The sequence below is a fragment of the Xenopus laevis genome, chromosome 8L, assembly GCF_017654675.1.
Source record: "Xenopus laevis strain J_2021 chromosome 8L, Xenopus_laevis_v10.1, whole genome shotgun sequence".
Taxonomy (NCBI): Eukaryota; Metazoa; Chordata; class Amphibia; order Anura; family Pipidae; genus Xenopus; species Xenopus laevis.
In genome coordinates this window covers 115,678,779-115,693,336 of record NC_054385.1, presented here as the reverse complement: position 1 = coordinate 115,693,336, position 14,558 = coordinate 115,678,779, and the positions used below count along the sequence as shown (strand labels likewise).

The 14,558-nt window shown below is 37.8% G+C and overlaps 1 protein-coding gene across 1 annotated transcript; it reads left to right on the top strand.

The window, feature by feature from the left end:
- The first annotated feature begins 227 nt into the window (after nt 1-227).
- Nucleotides 228-12,172, top strand: LOC121396905 (extracellular calcium-sensing receptor-like). Its single transcript, XM_041572532.1, has 5 exons — nt 228-485; nt 3,775-4,617; nt 7,896-8,123; nt 9,690-9,813; nt 11,254-12,172. Exons 1-5 carry the CDS (start codon nt 228-230, stop codon nt 12,159-12,161), a joined length of 2,361 nt encoding a protein of 786 aa, XP_041428466.1. The 3' UTR covers nt 12,162-12,172.
- Nucleotides 12,173-14,558: the final 2,386 nt, after the last annotated feature.

Genomic DNA, 14,558 nt, shown 5'->3' with positions numbered 1-14,558 from the left:
CCCTACCCCACACACAAGTGATTATACAGTTCAGATAGGGAGAATGAATTCCTTGAAAGAATTGTGCCTGTGTGCTGTTTTTCAATAGGGTCACATATTTCTCTGATGGATTAAGTTACTTCTCTCTGAAATATATTTAATTTTGATTTAATTTAGAACAGTGTTTTGTGTCATTTTTTTATTTGCTTTTTAGATTCCATATAAGATATTATCGTTTTATTCTTGCAATGGTATTTGCAATACTAGAAATTAATGAATCAACTGAACTATTGCCCAATATAACACTGGGCTTCAAGCTCTTTGACTCATGTTACAATGAGGTACTATCACTGATGGGAGCAAAATGGATCTTATCAGGAAAAAAAAATGGAGTGCCAAATTATAACTGTAACAAGGATCATATGCCATTGGCAATTGTTGGTGACATGCCATCTAAGGCCTCAGTGCCCCTAGCCAGGATCTTGGGATTGAACAGATATCCACAGGTACATAACCCCTGTGCATTTATCTTAATATACTGTGTCAAAAGAATAAAACTAAAATAAATACAAACATTTTATGTTCAAAGATATGCAATATCAGAATAAATTCTTAGATAAGGAAACATGAAGGATTGTTCACAATGAGTGTAGTGCAGCTGTGTAATGTTTTGTCTAATCATGGCAGATTCTCTCTCTATGGGGCAAATTTACTTACCTGCAAAAATTCACCAACGATGGCTTCGTGCACATCGCAACACTTCGCCAGGCGTAAATTTGCCTGGACAATGCTAATTCACGAAGATCCAAAGTTGCGCACAGGTACCAAACTGATCAGCAGTTCGAAGTTACACTAGCATTGGCTAATTTGCATACGGCGTGCAGTTAAAGTACAATGGCTGTACAGTATATGCTGCAGTAAATACATTACACTACACAAGGCCAGGGAACCTTAATAAAATTATATAGAGTTGTTATAATGCCCTACACATGTGCCCACAGTATAGTTTAGATGCCTATGTTATCAAATGTAGGGGGTCATGAGGGTCCCCCAAAAAAACATTTTTTGATCTTTTTCAGAGTTTTTTGGGACTTAGAAAAATTTACAACAAAATTTCAAGTAAGTCCTATCTACTCCATTGCACTTCACCTGGTCTGAGGTGGCGAAGGCAAGTCTGGCGATATAGGTAACAAATCAAACATTTTGTGAATTTGCGTAGTATTGAAGTAGTAGTAGTGAATTTTGCCAGAGCGAAAGCGTCAGAGTGCGAAGTTGCGCCAGAGTCTATCCAGAGTCTAGTGCCGAAATGATGTCACGCTGATGAATTTGCCCCCATGCCTTCAAGAGTTGCTTGTGAATCTCCCTGGTGCCTGGAATCATTTTCTTGCTTTAGAGTTATTGTCGTTAAGGAGGCTTACTTTATTATTTTTGCTGTTGAACAGAACAGACCAAATAAAGTACGTAAAAAGTTTCACCAGACTTAGTATCGAGTTTTATTGTTTATATATACACAACAAGAATGGGACTATAACTCCCTGCCCATGTGACCCCCACCTGCTCAATTGTAAATAAATACTTCAAATATGTAAAAGGCAATATTTATTATTCAACACTATGCCATATGTCAAGTTAAAACCAATTAAAACCAAACTAAGCAGCGCTGCATGTACAAAGGGATCCCTTGTAATATTATCTAAGTGTATCACAGCATGAATGGTAGTTAAATATGCTGTAATGTAGAAGTGGCGTATCTGGAACCAAGCCGTAGCACTCCAATCTTATGCCACAATCTCAGTCCGTTGAGAAAGGTAAACGGTCCCAGACCATCCAATATTGATGTTGAATTGGTTGTGGCCAAAGCGTAATACTGAAATGTCCCCAGGTCTGAAATGCGCCAAAAGTCACCAAGTGTATGTGAGGCACCCCTCCAGCATGGATCACCTCGAAATATCAACCCCGTTAAGTATTAGGGGGGGGGATGCACCTGCCGTGTAGCCGGAACCTTCGTAAAGGCACCCAATCAGATGTGGGTGAATGCAGATATTTGGAATAAGCCTCAGTGGGATGTCCACAGATACAAATATCTCCCAGCGTACCCGCTCAACAAATGTAAAATATATTACCGACCATGCGGAAGTCCGTGAGCGGTCCCACTATGAGTCCTTAAGGTGACGTGTAAGGACGTCTCCGCTGCGGTGTCCGTGATGAGCGGTGTACAGCAGTCCTGGCACTTTAGACCTGTGTGAAGGGATCCTCACTTGCTCAGCGCGCGCTGCACCTCGACAGCCGTTTCGCCACGAGCATGGCTTTGTCAAGAGGTCGAAGAACCGGAAATAGTGTATATTTAAAAGGAACGTCATGTGACTGTGAATTCCAGATGCCCTAGACGCTGTTCCAATCAATTGTATCCAATGGTCAATAAAGATTTAAGGTTTATTTGTTATACTCTATATTTTGGGGCTTTTCCCTATTTTCATCTTGTTTAAATTTAATTTGGTTTATTCATTATTGATTTTGTTTATTGTTTATTCCATCTTTATTACGGGATTTTCATCATTATGCCTTGTTTTCCGAGATGCCATAAAATATTATGGAGTCATCAAATAGTATATTTCCATCATTATTATTTACATTGCCAATCCAGCATTGATCTTCCTATATGAGGAATCTACAAACCGCTTAAACAAATCGTTTAAAGACAAGAATTGGCAACAAAAGTTGCGGAGCTCCATTTGCTGGGTGCATGTAACTTTATTGACCATTGGATACAATTGATTGGAACAGCATCTAGGGCATCTGGAATTCACAGTCACATGACGTTCCTTTTAAATATACACTATTTCCGGTTCTTCGACCTCTTGACAAAGCCACGCTCGTGGCGAAACGGCTGTCGAGGTGCAGCGCGCGCTGAGCAAGTGAGGATCCCTTCACACAGGTCTAAAGTGTCAGGACTGCTGTAACCGCTCATCACGGACACCACAGCGGAGACGTCCTTACACGTCACCTTAAGGACTCATAGTGGGACCGCTCACGGACTTCCGCATGGTCGGTAATATATTTTACATTTGTTGAGCGGGTACGCTGGGAGATATTTGTATCTGTGGACATCCCACTGAGGCTTATTCCAAATATCTGCATTCACCCACATCTGATTGGGTGCCTTTACGAAGGTTCCGGCTACACAGCAGGTGCATCCCCCCCCCTAATACTTAACGGGGTTGATATTTCGAGGTGATCCATGCTGGAGGGGTGCCTCACATACACTTGGTGACTTTTGGCGCATTTCAGACCTGGGGACATTTCAGTATTACGCTTTGGCCACAACCAATTCAACATCAATATTGGATGGTCTGGGACCGTTTACCTTTCTCAACGGACTGAGATTGTGGCATAAGATTGGAGTGCTACGGCTTGGTTCCAGATACGCCACTTCTACATTACAGCATATTTAACTACCATTCATGCTGTGATACACTTAGATAATATTACAAGGGATCCCTTTGTACATGCAGCGCTGCTTAGTTTGGTTTTAATTGATTTTAACTTGACATATGGCATAGTGTTGAATAATAAATATTGCCTTTTACATATTTGAAGTATTTATTTACAATTGAGCAGGTGGGGGTCACATGGGCAGGGAGTTATAGTCCCATTCTTGTTGTGTATATATGTTTAATTGTTGGAGGACACCCCAGCCCATCTGCCCCCACATACATTAGCATTACTGCATTTTGGTGCCCACACTGCACTTATAGTTTGTTGGTGTTGTTCATGAGTTTTATTGTTTTTCAACAGGTTAGCTTTGCTTCAAACCATCCCTCACTGAGTAATAAAATACAGTTCCCATCCTTCCTCAGGACTACATATAATGGTGATCATGAATGGATTGCCATTGCGCAGTTGGTCAAGTACTTTAACTGGACCTGGGTGGGTATTATATGCTCAGATGATGACTTGGGTATATCAGGTGCACAACTGTTAACTAGAGAAATAGAGAAAAATGGTGGATGCATTGCATTTCAGGAGACACTTTCTATAAGCAGCTCCATGAAGTTCATCTACCGTATCATTGATGTGATCAAGAAATCCAGAGCAGCAGTGATTGTTTTATCCTGCACCATGGAAAGCCTTGTATCTTTAATGGAAGAGATTTCTTTTTGCAATGTCACTGACAAAGTCTGGGTGGGAACATCCGGCTGGACCATTACTTCTGATTTTCCTAGGATAGAAATTCTAACAACCTTAAATGGGAGCCTTGGGATATCACCTAAAAAGGGGAACATTCCAAGGTTTAAAGAATTTCTTTATAGCATACATCCTTCCATATTTTCAAATGATCCTTACATGAAGACTTTTTGGGAGAATGCTTTTCACTGTGTTTGGCCAGGAAATGATTCCTACAATAATACATCTCCAGCACTGCTTAAAAATGGCAGTGATTGGTGCACAGGAAAGGAGAGACTGGACAGCATTGATGTAAATATATATGATGTCTACAACTTTAAATATACATACAACGTGCATAACGCTGTCTTTGCTCTAGCTTATGCTTTGCACCAGATGAAGAATTGTGTTCCAGGGAAAGGGCCTTTCAAGAATGGAGCTTGTGCGGATGCCCCTAATCATCAGCCTTGTCAGGTATAGTATATCACTCTCCTAGATAAGGGTGTATGAAGGTAGCAAAGTGTAAAACACACTATTGATTTCATAAAAATATTTGTGTAGTTAATTTGATATTAAAACCACTGACAAAGAGAATGATAGACATTATTAAAGGGATATTAGAGAATTCAATTTTTTTCTGAATCGGATTTATATGGCACAGAACTTTGCTCCTTTCATATCAAAATAAAGCCACATTAAAGGAACAGTTCAGTGTAAGAATAAAAACTATGTAAATAGATAAGCTTTGCAAAATAAAAAATGTTTCTTTATGGTCAGTTAGGCAAAAATGTAATGTGTAAAGGCTGGAGTCACTGGATGTCTAATATAATAGCCAGAATTCAACTTCCTGCTTTGTGGCTCTCTAACTCTGAGTTAGTCAGCGAATTGAAGGGGGACCACATGGGACATAACTGTTCAGTGAGTTTCAAACTGATCCTCAGCATTCAGCAGAGATTCAAAAGCAAACTGTTCTGACCCGCCTGCCCGCCCCCCTCAAGTCACTGATTGGTTACTGCTTGTTCACCAGGGTAACTAGTCAGTGGAAACCAAGAGAGCTGAAAGCAGGAAGTTGTGTTCTGACTATTATGTTAGCCATCCAGTTACATTGTTTTTATTTTTATACTTAACAATTCCTTTAGGGGGTTATTAATCTAAGGTTGAATTTTAGAGTTATGTGAGCTTTTTTAAACCTTGAATGAACTGGAACAAACTCACAACTCGAATGGTCTCTAATTTAAGATGAGGTTTGCATGGAAAAAACTCGAATCAGCGCTTCGGGGTTAAGTACCCAGGAACTCGAAGTGATCGAGTGTTCCACAGGAAAAAAACTTGAATCACTCTAATTGATTGAGTTTCCAAGACAAATCCTGAAAAAACCTTGAACATCATGAAGGTTATAAAAATTTTCAAATGGTTCAAGGGACCTCTGCCATAGACTTCTATGTGACCTTGACAGTTTTTAGATTGAGCATTTTTTGGATTCAAGCTATTTCCAGAGATTTTTTAACCCTAAAAATACATTTTTGACCAACACATTACCTCAAAAACTCAAATTTTTCATGGAACTCAACCCCCTATATGTATGTGATAACCAAAGAGAGAGATAGAGGAACAGAGAGAGAAAGGAACAAACTGAGCATGCTCAAGCCCTAGCCCTGGAGGTTTATGCTGAAAACAAGTCTGATTCAGAAGCCCATTTATACACAATAGAAGGAAATAAATGCTGTTTCTTTTGACAGAGGACCATTATCATTATTGAGTGTTTACTGGTGTATTTATATAGACCTTTCTGATAAAGCTTACTTAATTTTAGCCTTTCCTTCTCCTTTAAGGGACAGTGGCAGATAACTCCTTCTATAGCAAATTCTATGATAGACAAGTTAAGCTAGTAAGATCACCTTCACTTCTCTGAAGAGACTTAGGGGCTGATTTATCAAGGGTCAAATTATAAGTTTATCCCATGAACTTAAAATTAAAAAAAAAACGACCAATCCAAAATTTATTTAAAATATAGAATTTTTTAAATTCAGGTGAATAGGATGGACCTGCAAACTCAAATAGAATTTGATCGAATTCGATTTGAGTTTTTTCAACAAAAAACTAGATTTTCAAAAGTCTACCAAACTACTCCAAATTGGTTGTAGGAGGTCCCCCATATGCTAAAACACAAGTTCGGCAGGTTTTAGATGGCACATAGTCAAATTTGAATTCTTAAAGAGACAGTACATTATAAATACCAAATTAATATTTTTTTTTTTAAAAAAACTCGAATCGAATTTCGGCTATTCCCTAGTCAAATTGCACTAAAATAAACTCGAAAATTGAATTTAAAAATTCAAATTTTCAATTCGACCCTTGATAAATCTGCCCCTAAATGTGGGGTGGTTCCCCAGGTGACATGTACCAAGTAAATGGGACTTAAATTTTTATAGGTCAGGAAAATATTAGGGTAATCCCTTAGAGGGGGCTATGAGAATGCTGGTACACTTAGGCAGCAGTGATTGGTGAATCTGACTTGTTTAGCTTTGCCGAAAATTTGTGAAACAGCGACTATTGAAGTCAATGGTCAACACATTTTTTTTTACAAGTGACAATTTTTTTTTTCTCATTAGAGTCTATGGGGTTTTTTTGTGGCCAAACCTGGGAAAAAATTAGCTTATAATTATATAGGCAGACATCTGTGGTGTGGATATTACCAATGGTGATGTGATGTTATGAATATTGATATACCAAGTGAAGTACCTTATAACCTAAATTATAACCTAATTTACTACATACAGAGCAGGGTGAAAAATGCAAAAAAATGCATAATTGCTCAGGTACATACTGTAGATATCCCTCCTGTTATCCCCTAAAAATCCCATAATTTTCACATTTTCAGCAAATTAAGTAGCGCCAGTGGTACTGAACCCAGTTCCTAGCTCGTGCTGCCCTGCTCTGTGCACATAACGCCATGTTTCAAAGTCAAAGTAAATTGCCACTTTCTTCAGTAAAATACTGTCCAGTGGCACCCATGATTCTTTGTAAAGGTGCTGAGAGTCATATTTCAGCCTCCAATACTTCTGTGATAATGGATAATGTTTCCCCTTGGTGTCTATAGCGCCATCTGAGAACTCAGTCTGTGAATTTGTACTTCACATGGTTACAGAAGTGATGTATAGTGAGGAATGAAACTGTCCCACTTTGCTTTACCATAACATGTGTGAGCCCATGACTAAGCACCCTGAGGGGTGCGAAACGCGTAGGGTGGATGGAGATGCAGCTATATTTTTATCTTTTCTACCAATAAATTTATTTTTTAACTGAATATCTATGGTCTTGTGGATCCGTTTGAGTGCCGGTCAGCTCTGCTTATGTATCTTCTGCTGTACCGCTCCCTAAAGCTGGGGGTCTGGGGCTGGTGCACCCGGACCACTTTCACTGTTCGGTGAGCAACCTTACAACTAATTCTGGGAGCACTTTGTTCTCCCCTAACTATTTTAATAACGTTTGTGGAACCACAAAGAAAAATTTGAGAAATTCAGAAATATCACAAAAATGTTGCCAAATGCATTGGACTGAGTGGTTTTACCTCACATTTTTTTCTGTTTTCTTGCACCAAATGCATCAGTCAAGGGACATTTTTTAACTGTGACACCTGTGAATTAACATTTTTCATTAGATGACACTGCAAACCATACTGTGTATGCATAGTATAATGAAGTCCTAAATGTATATTTTTGTCAGCTTTTTGTAAAATGATTTCCTCCTAGCTGCTTCATTACATCAAGAAAGTTGTCTTCAATAACACTGCAGGGAAACCAATTCATTTTGATGAGAATGGAGATAGTCTTATTGACGTAGACATCTTGAACTGGCAGTTGTTTCCTAATGGAAGTAATCAGTATGTCCATATTGGTAGTTTTGATGCCAGCTCTCCCAAAGGCCAAGAAATTGATATTTGGCTAAACAAGATTTTATGGAATGGACAGCGCACCCATGTGAGTATATATTTAGTATGTTTAGGACTGCTATATGAGTATCTACAATAATAACTAGGGATGGGCAAATTTGACCTGTTTTGCCAAAAATTTGCCTGAAAATTCGCCTACATGCATTAAAGTCTATGGGCGACTTTTTTTTTTGTAGTCTCACGACATTTTTTTTTGATGCACAACATTTTTTTTCTCCCATTAAAGTCTATAGGTGTCGTTTCCCAAGCGGAACTCTGTGAATAAATTCACTCATCCCTAATAATAACACACTTTCAGACCCAAAACTTTCCAGTGAAGGTATGGCATATGTTTTCAAGAATGCTCAGGACCTGGGGGTTTCCAGATATGTGATCTTTATCTAATTTGGATCCCCATACCTTAAGGCAGGGAACCCCAACCTTTATAACCCGTGAGCAACATTTAAATGTAACAACATTTTGGAGCGCACACAGCACGAATATGCAAAAAGTTCCTTGGGTGCCAATTATGGGTTGTGATTGGCTATTGGTAGCCTATGTGGACTGACAGCCTATAGGAGGCTCTGTTTGATGGTACATCTGGTTTTTATGCAACCAAAACTTGCCTCCAAACACCTGTTTTGAGGCCACTCGGAGCAACATACAAGGGGTCAGTGAGCAGCATGTGGCTCATGAGTCACTGGTTGGAGACCACTGCCTTAAGGCTTCTAAAAATCATTTAAAATGTAAATAAACCCAATAGGATTGTTTTGCCTCCAAGAAAGACTAATTATATATAAGTTGGGATCAATATCAAGATATTGTTTTATTATTTCAGAGAAAGAAATTGCTATTACAAATTTGAATTATTTGATTAAAATTGTGTCAATAAGTTGGCTATACTGTAATTCAGAACTTTCTGGATAATGGTTTTTTTTCGGAAAAGAGGTACCACACCTGTACATGATTTATTTAGGGAAGGAACCACCAACACATTTTGACTTTCCCCCGTCATGTAAGAACTGTTCAACTGAAAGTAGTGATCAAAGGATGCTTTGCACTGTTGGACAGCTTTAGATGGTAATACGACTCAGTTAAATGCATAGGTGCAGTTGCCCATGGCAAACATAGGCAGCTCCATTAGTCCAATTTAACATATTATTAATTCAACCCTTATATAGTTAATATGGCCAAAACTAAAACTTGCACTTGGAGGCCAAGATATATTGATTTTGTTCTAAAATCTATTACACATGCTGGTTTTTCAAGCCAATGCAGGAACAATTTCTAAATCTGTTGCAAATTTGTAAAGTCTACTCACAAGGTTAATAGGTAAAGCTGATGTGAAACCACTGATGTCTATTAATATAAACAGCTAATGATTAAAGTGCACGGCCTATAGGCATTTGCATGTTAGAAAATAAATAGCCTTTTTGCACTGATTTCTGATGTGACGATGTCAGAAGCAAATGGTCTCAATGGCACCTAAAGACAAGGCATTTATCTAAGATGACTGACCTTAAACTGAATCATGTTTCACATTTTAATTACATTTTAAATAATCATGCCTATCCTGATATATACATGGAGTTTACAAATTAATATTTCTTTATAGATCCCTGTCTCAGTTTGCAGTGATCCATGTACCAAAGGCTACAGAAGAGCTGCAATTCAAGGGCAAAAAATTTGCTGCTTTGATTGCCTGCCATGTTCTGAAGGAGAGATTCTTAATCCAAATGGTGTGTACCAAAATAATTTAATTAAAGACATATATCTACATATATAGATATATATATGTAGGCCTTGAGAAACAGAAAATGGATATAAAAGGTCAACAACTAGATTTTATTCTATGTGATTAAAATAACCTGATAACTATAAATATGTGTCAGTATACACAAAGGGGTTATTTACTAAACTCATTTTTTTTTCAGGTCGAGTTTTTTTTAGGTAAAAACTAGAATTTTTAGAACAAAAACTCAATTTTTTTCAAGATTTTTTTCAAGATTTATTATTCAGAATCTGAAAATCTGTCATCTCAAACCTATCAATGTCATATATGTCAATTTGAATGATTTGAAGATATTGTGGTCTGTCCTGGGTTTCTATCCAATAATCTGAAAAATGTGGGGTTTTTGAGCGATAAACCAAAAAGATCAAGTGATTAGGACTTCAAATCAGAAAGATTTGTATGAGTTTTTGCTCTAATTTATCGAGTTTTTTCCCAAACTGATTTTTTTTTAATTGTTTTATAAATAAGATAAAATCGTGGATGGGAGTTTGGTAAAGCTTGGTTTAATACAATAAAAATTTAGATAAATAAATCCTTGTCTTGCCAAGCTTCACTTGGCAGACTTATCAATTGCAGGAAAGTAATAAAACACACATACACTGCTCAATATTAAATGATATAATATATTGTAAGAAATGATATATTGTACAAAAATGAATACATCACCGATTGATTATGCAACATAATTTGAGAGAGACATCAGCTGGGAACACCAGAACAGCGAACTCTCAAAGCCAGACCAATTTGGGAAAGTTCTACACAACACATCTGCTTGTGGATGAAGTTCTGAAGACCTCTTAACTGAGCTCTCTTTTTATACTAGTACAATAATAAAATGATCAATCATAGCAGAGTTTGGCCTTAATCCTCATAGGGACATATGAAAAAATAATGGCCATACGCCCGAAAATTTGACCATGAAATTGACCATGAGCTTTCTTCTTCATGATAAATAATAAGAAGGATGTACGTTGCATTATCTTTTTTATCTTTTATATTCATCCTTCTAAAATGACTTCTAGCCAGGCCCAGGTCTAGGGTGGCAGAATAATAGGAGCGGCATGCCGCCCAACCGCTTACCAGGGAGCACAGCTCCCCAGCGCTCTGGTGCAGGCGTGCATGTGCACTCGCACCAGACCACACGGCCAGGCGCCAGAATTGCATGACCTCTGGTTCAGTTTAATTCACTTCCATAAATTGCTGAATTTACTCTCCTCAACTTCATTTCTTACAAAAAAATGTATGCTATTGATCACCCATATGCACAAATGGGCAATTGTCCCAAATGCCCATTTTTTAAAAGTCACTCAGACTGAGAAACATTACATATGATAAGTTTAACTTGATATAACTTTGATTTTCTAATATTTTGCTGCATATGTTCTAGATGACACTGAATGCCTGAAGTGTCCAGAAGACAATTGGCCTGACAGCAGAAAAGAAAAATGTCTTCCAAAGCTCATTCAGTTCCTTTCTTATGAAGAGTCATTGGGCTACGCTTTAGCCTGTATTTCAATCTTGTTTTGTCTCCTTACATTTTCTGTGTTCTGTCTGTTCCTAGTTAAACAGAAGACTCCCATAGTAAAGGCAAATAACAGAGAACTCAGTTACCTACTTCTTATCTACCTTATGTTTGGCTTCCTTTGTCCCTTGACTTTCATTGGTAGACCCAACCAGATCACATGTATGATACGCCGGGTCATGTTTGCTGTCATTTTTTCACTTTGCGTTTCTGCCTTACTAGCAAAGACTATCAATGTCATAATGATATTTAGTGCTACAAATCCAGACAGTAAATTGAAAAAACTGGTGGGACTGAGAATACCAGTTTATATTGTCCCTGGGTGCACAATGATTCAGATAATTCTGTGCATTGTTTGGTTGACAACAGCAGCTCCATTTGCAGAATTCAATATGGCAGCAGAAAAAGGAATAATAGTGATTGAGTGCAATGAAGGATCCAGGGTGTTATTTGCTTGTGTCTTGGGCTATATGGGTCTCTTAGCTACTATTAGTCTATCAGTTGCATTTCTGGCGAGGAAGCTCCCTGACACATTTAATGAGACCAAGTTCATTACATTCAGTATGTTGGTATTTGCCAGTGTTTGGGTGACATTTATACCTGCTTATCTCAGTACTAAGGGTAAACAGACAGTGGCAGTAGAAATATTTGCCATTCTCTCTTCAAGTGCTGGTTTTCTTGTTTGCATCTTTTTCCCAAAATGTTATATTATATTACTGCACCCAGAAATGAACAGCAAACAGTATATCACAAGGAGAAATGATAGAAACTAAAGGATATGATTAGGGCTATGGACATCTTCACTCTCCACATTTTAGAATATATTTTTCATGTACTAATTCATTTTAAGTAGAAATATTAAATGGACATTTGGCTATTTTACAATCTTAAAAGGGGAACCCACAACCATATTTTCCTAAACTCAGAAATGAATCTTTCTTTATTTTATTATGTACTTAAAAAGGCAAGTTCAGGTATGGGATCCGTTATCCAAAAACCCATTATCCAAAACGCTCTGAATTATTTTTCTCTGTAATAATAAAACAATACCTTGTGCTTGATTTAAACTAATCGCCTCTTTCACGCCTCGTTCAAACCAGCGGTCTTCTTTATCCAAGATTTGGACCTTGCTCATGTCAAGGTGGAGAGACCATCCTTGAACAGAGGCGGGGGCCTTCGACACCACCTGTCTGCTACATACAATGCTGTTCTAACATCTGTACCCCGGCGGATTCAGAACACTTCACACATCCATTCATGCAACTCTCACAAGTAACACCTGTATCTAGGAGTTGCATGACACATTGGATAATCCTATCACAACTACACAGAATCAACACCTCTGTGAGTTTCTTCAGATGTCACCTCTTTGAAGAGTTACAATGTGCCATTGTAAATGGATTAGTGGAAGAGTTTATATGCCGAGAACTTCCCACACCAGTCAGTTGAACTGAAGAAGCTGCTCGGATGAGTAGTGAAACGTCTTCATTGATTACTCAGCAAGTCCAGTTGTTTTTAGATTGGCCTATACTAGATATACTATGACCTGGATGAATGAAAATCTTCGTAGTCATATAAATATGCCTATTTGCTGCGGAATAAAGTCTTAAAAAGTTGTGTGAAGTATGGCGAAGTTTCCCTAAGCGAAAATTCACCCTTTAGATAATTTGCCCCATAGTGAGAAAATAATTCTTTAGACAACTATAACCTAACCTAAATTGAGTGAGAATTTTATACAACATTATATGATTTATAGTCTTTTTAAAATGCTCACACCCCTTATTAGAACATCACAGCATTTTAATTTTGAGATTTTCCTTTAAGCTCTTGCTGCCAATATTGATCTCATGTAAGCTAGGCCCTCACCTTGAATTATGGTGCATTCAGTCATCTAATACTAGCACACCCCAATTGTATTCACTTTGGAGAAAAGTATTTTCAATGATGACAGTAGAGGTAAAGTAAGGTCTAACCAGCACCATGCATACACAGTGGTGAGATAGGAGTAGCTGTGTATTTTATCACATTGTATTTGTAGGGAACGTAAGGAGTTTACAACCATGGTGTGATGAAGTAGAATCATCTGTATGTTCTGGGGGATTAATATAAAAAACAGAATAGTCTGTATAAGTATTTCACCAGTCCCTGTGGAAATTTATGGACTGCCAAAAAGTCCTCCAAAACCAATGTAGACAGAAAGAAGTTCAGCCCCAAAGACTATAGGAAGTAACAGAATAATATAATATAATGCATTCAATCATTTTACTATAAACACCCTTGTGCAAAGTGTTAATAAGAGTATAAAGTCGAAAATTAACCTTTAAACTGGGAACAGAGGAAAGAATAAGAGAAAAGTGAAACTGGAGCACCCGTATATAGGTTGATCCTTACAAACTCCTTATAGGGTATAGTCTTATATTAAAACTGCATAAACCATTTAGTAGATGTATTCATTGAGGTCACTGTAGGCTAAAAATTAAGGAACGGGAAAAAGCATACAATCACATAATACAGTTTACTTTAATAACTCATAAAAACATATATTGCACATATAAGCGTTAAGATCAGTATTTTGCACTCCATTTACCCAATCCTATAAATCCTGCAACCATTCAGAGAGGAAGTCCAGCTGATGTTCTGCTTTCCTACTGTGTCATTGGTTAAGGTTGGTTTTTAGGTATAATATAAGGTATGCAATAAGGGTGTATAGCACATATCCTGGTGGATAGTGACATACTGCAAGTTCTCATCCCTTGTCCTATATATCTATAATTCTGTCTCAATGGACTCCACAACATGGATAGGGTTGATGCAACTGAAGATCCTGAAACAGGAAGCACCAGTAGGAACTTGAGATGGAGGAAGGCCTCAGTACTAAAGAAGAGTTTACTCTATGGTACTCTTAGCGAAGTCAGGAATGAGCGATAGTAACAGTTAAATCACATGTGTAGTCCTTAAAATCCCCATCATTCTTTGAAAGGCATAAGAAACAGCAGCATGTCAGATATGATACATACAAAAACTGTGTTGTGGCATTTAGCAAAACTGTCAGCCATTTCCCCAAAGTGATATTTCAATCTATGGAGCCGATTCACAAATAGAGATGGACGAATTTCTAATGGTGAAATTCTGACATTTCGGAAATTGACGCCAACGAATTTTCACAGGCA

Coding starts and splice junctions, on each gene's coding strand:
- LOC121396905 (XM_041572532.1), top strand. CDS start 228: ATGGTATTTGCAATACTAGAAATTAATGAATCAACTGAACTATTGCCC. Junction 8,124..9,689: donor GGAATGGACAGCGCACCCAT/GTGAGTATATAT, acceptor ATTTCTTTATAG/ATCCCTGTCTCAGTTTGCAG. Junction 9,814..11,253: donor AGAGATTCTTAATCCAAATG/GTGTGTACCAAA, acceptor CATATGTTCTAG/ATGACACTGAATGCCTGAAG.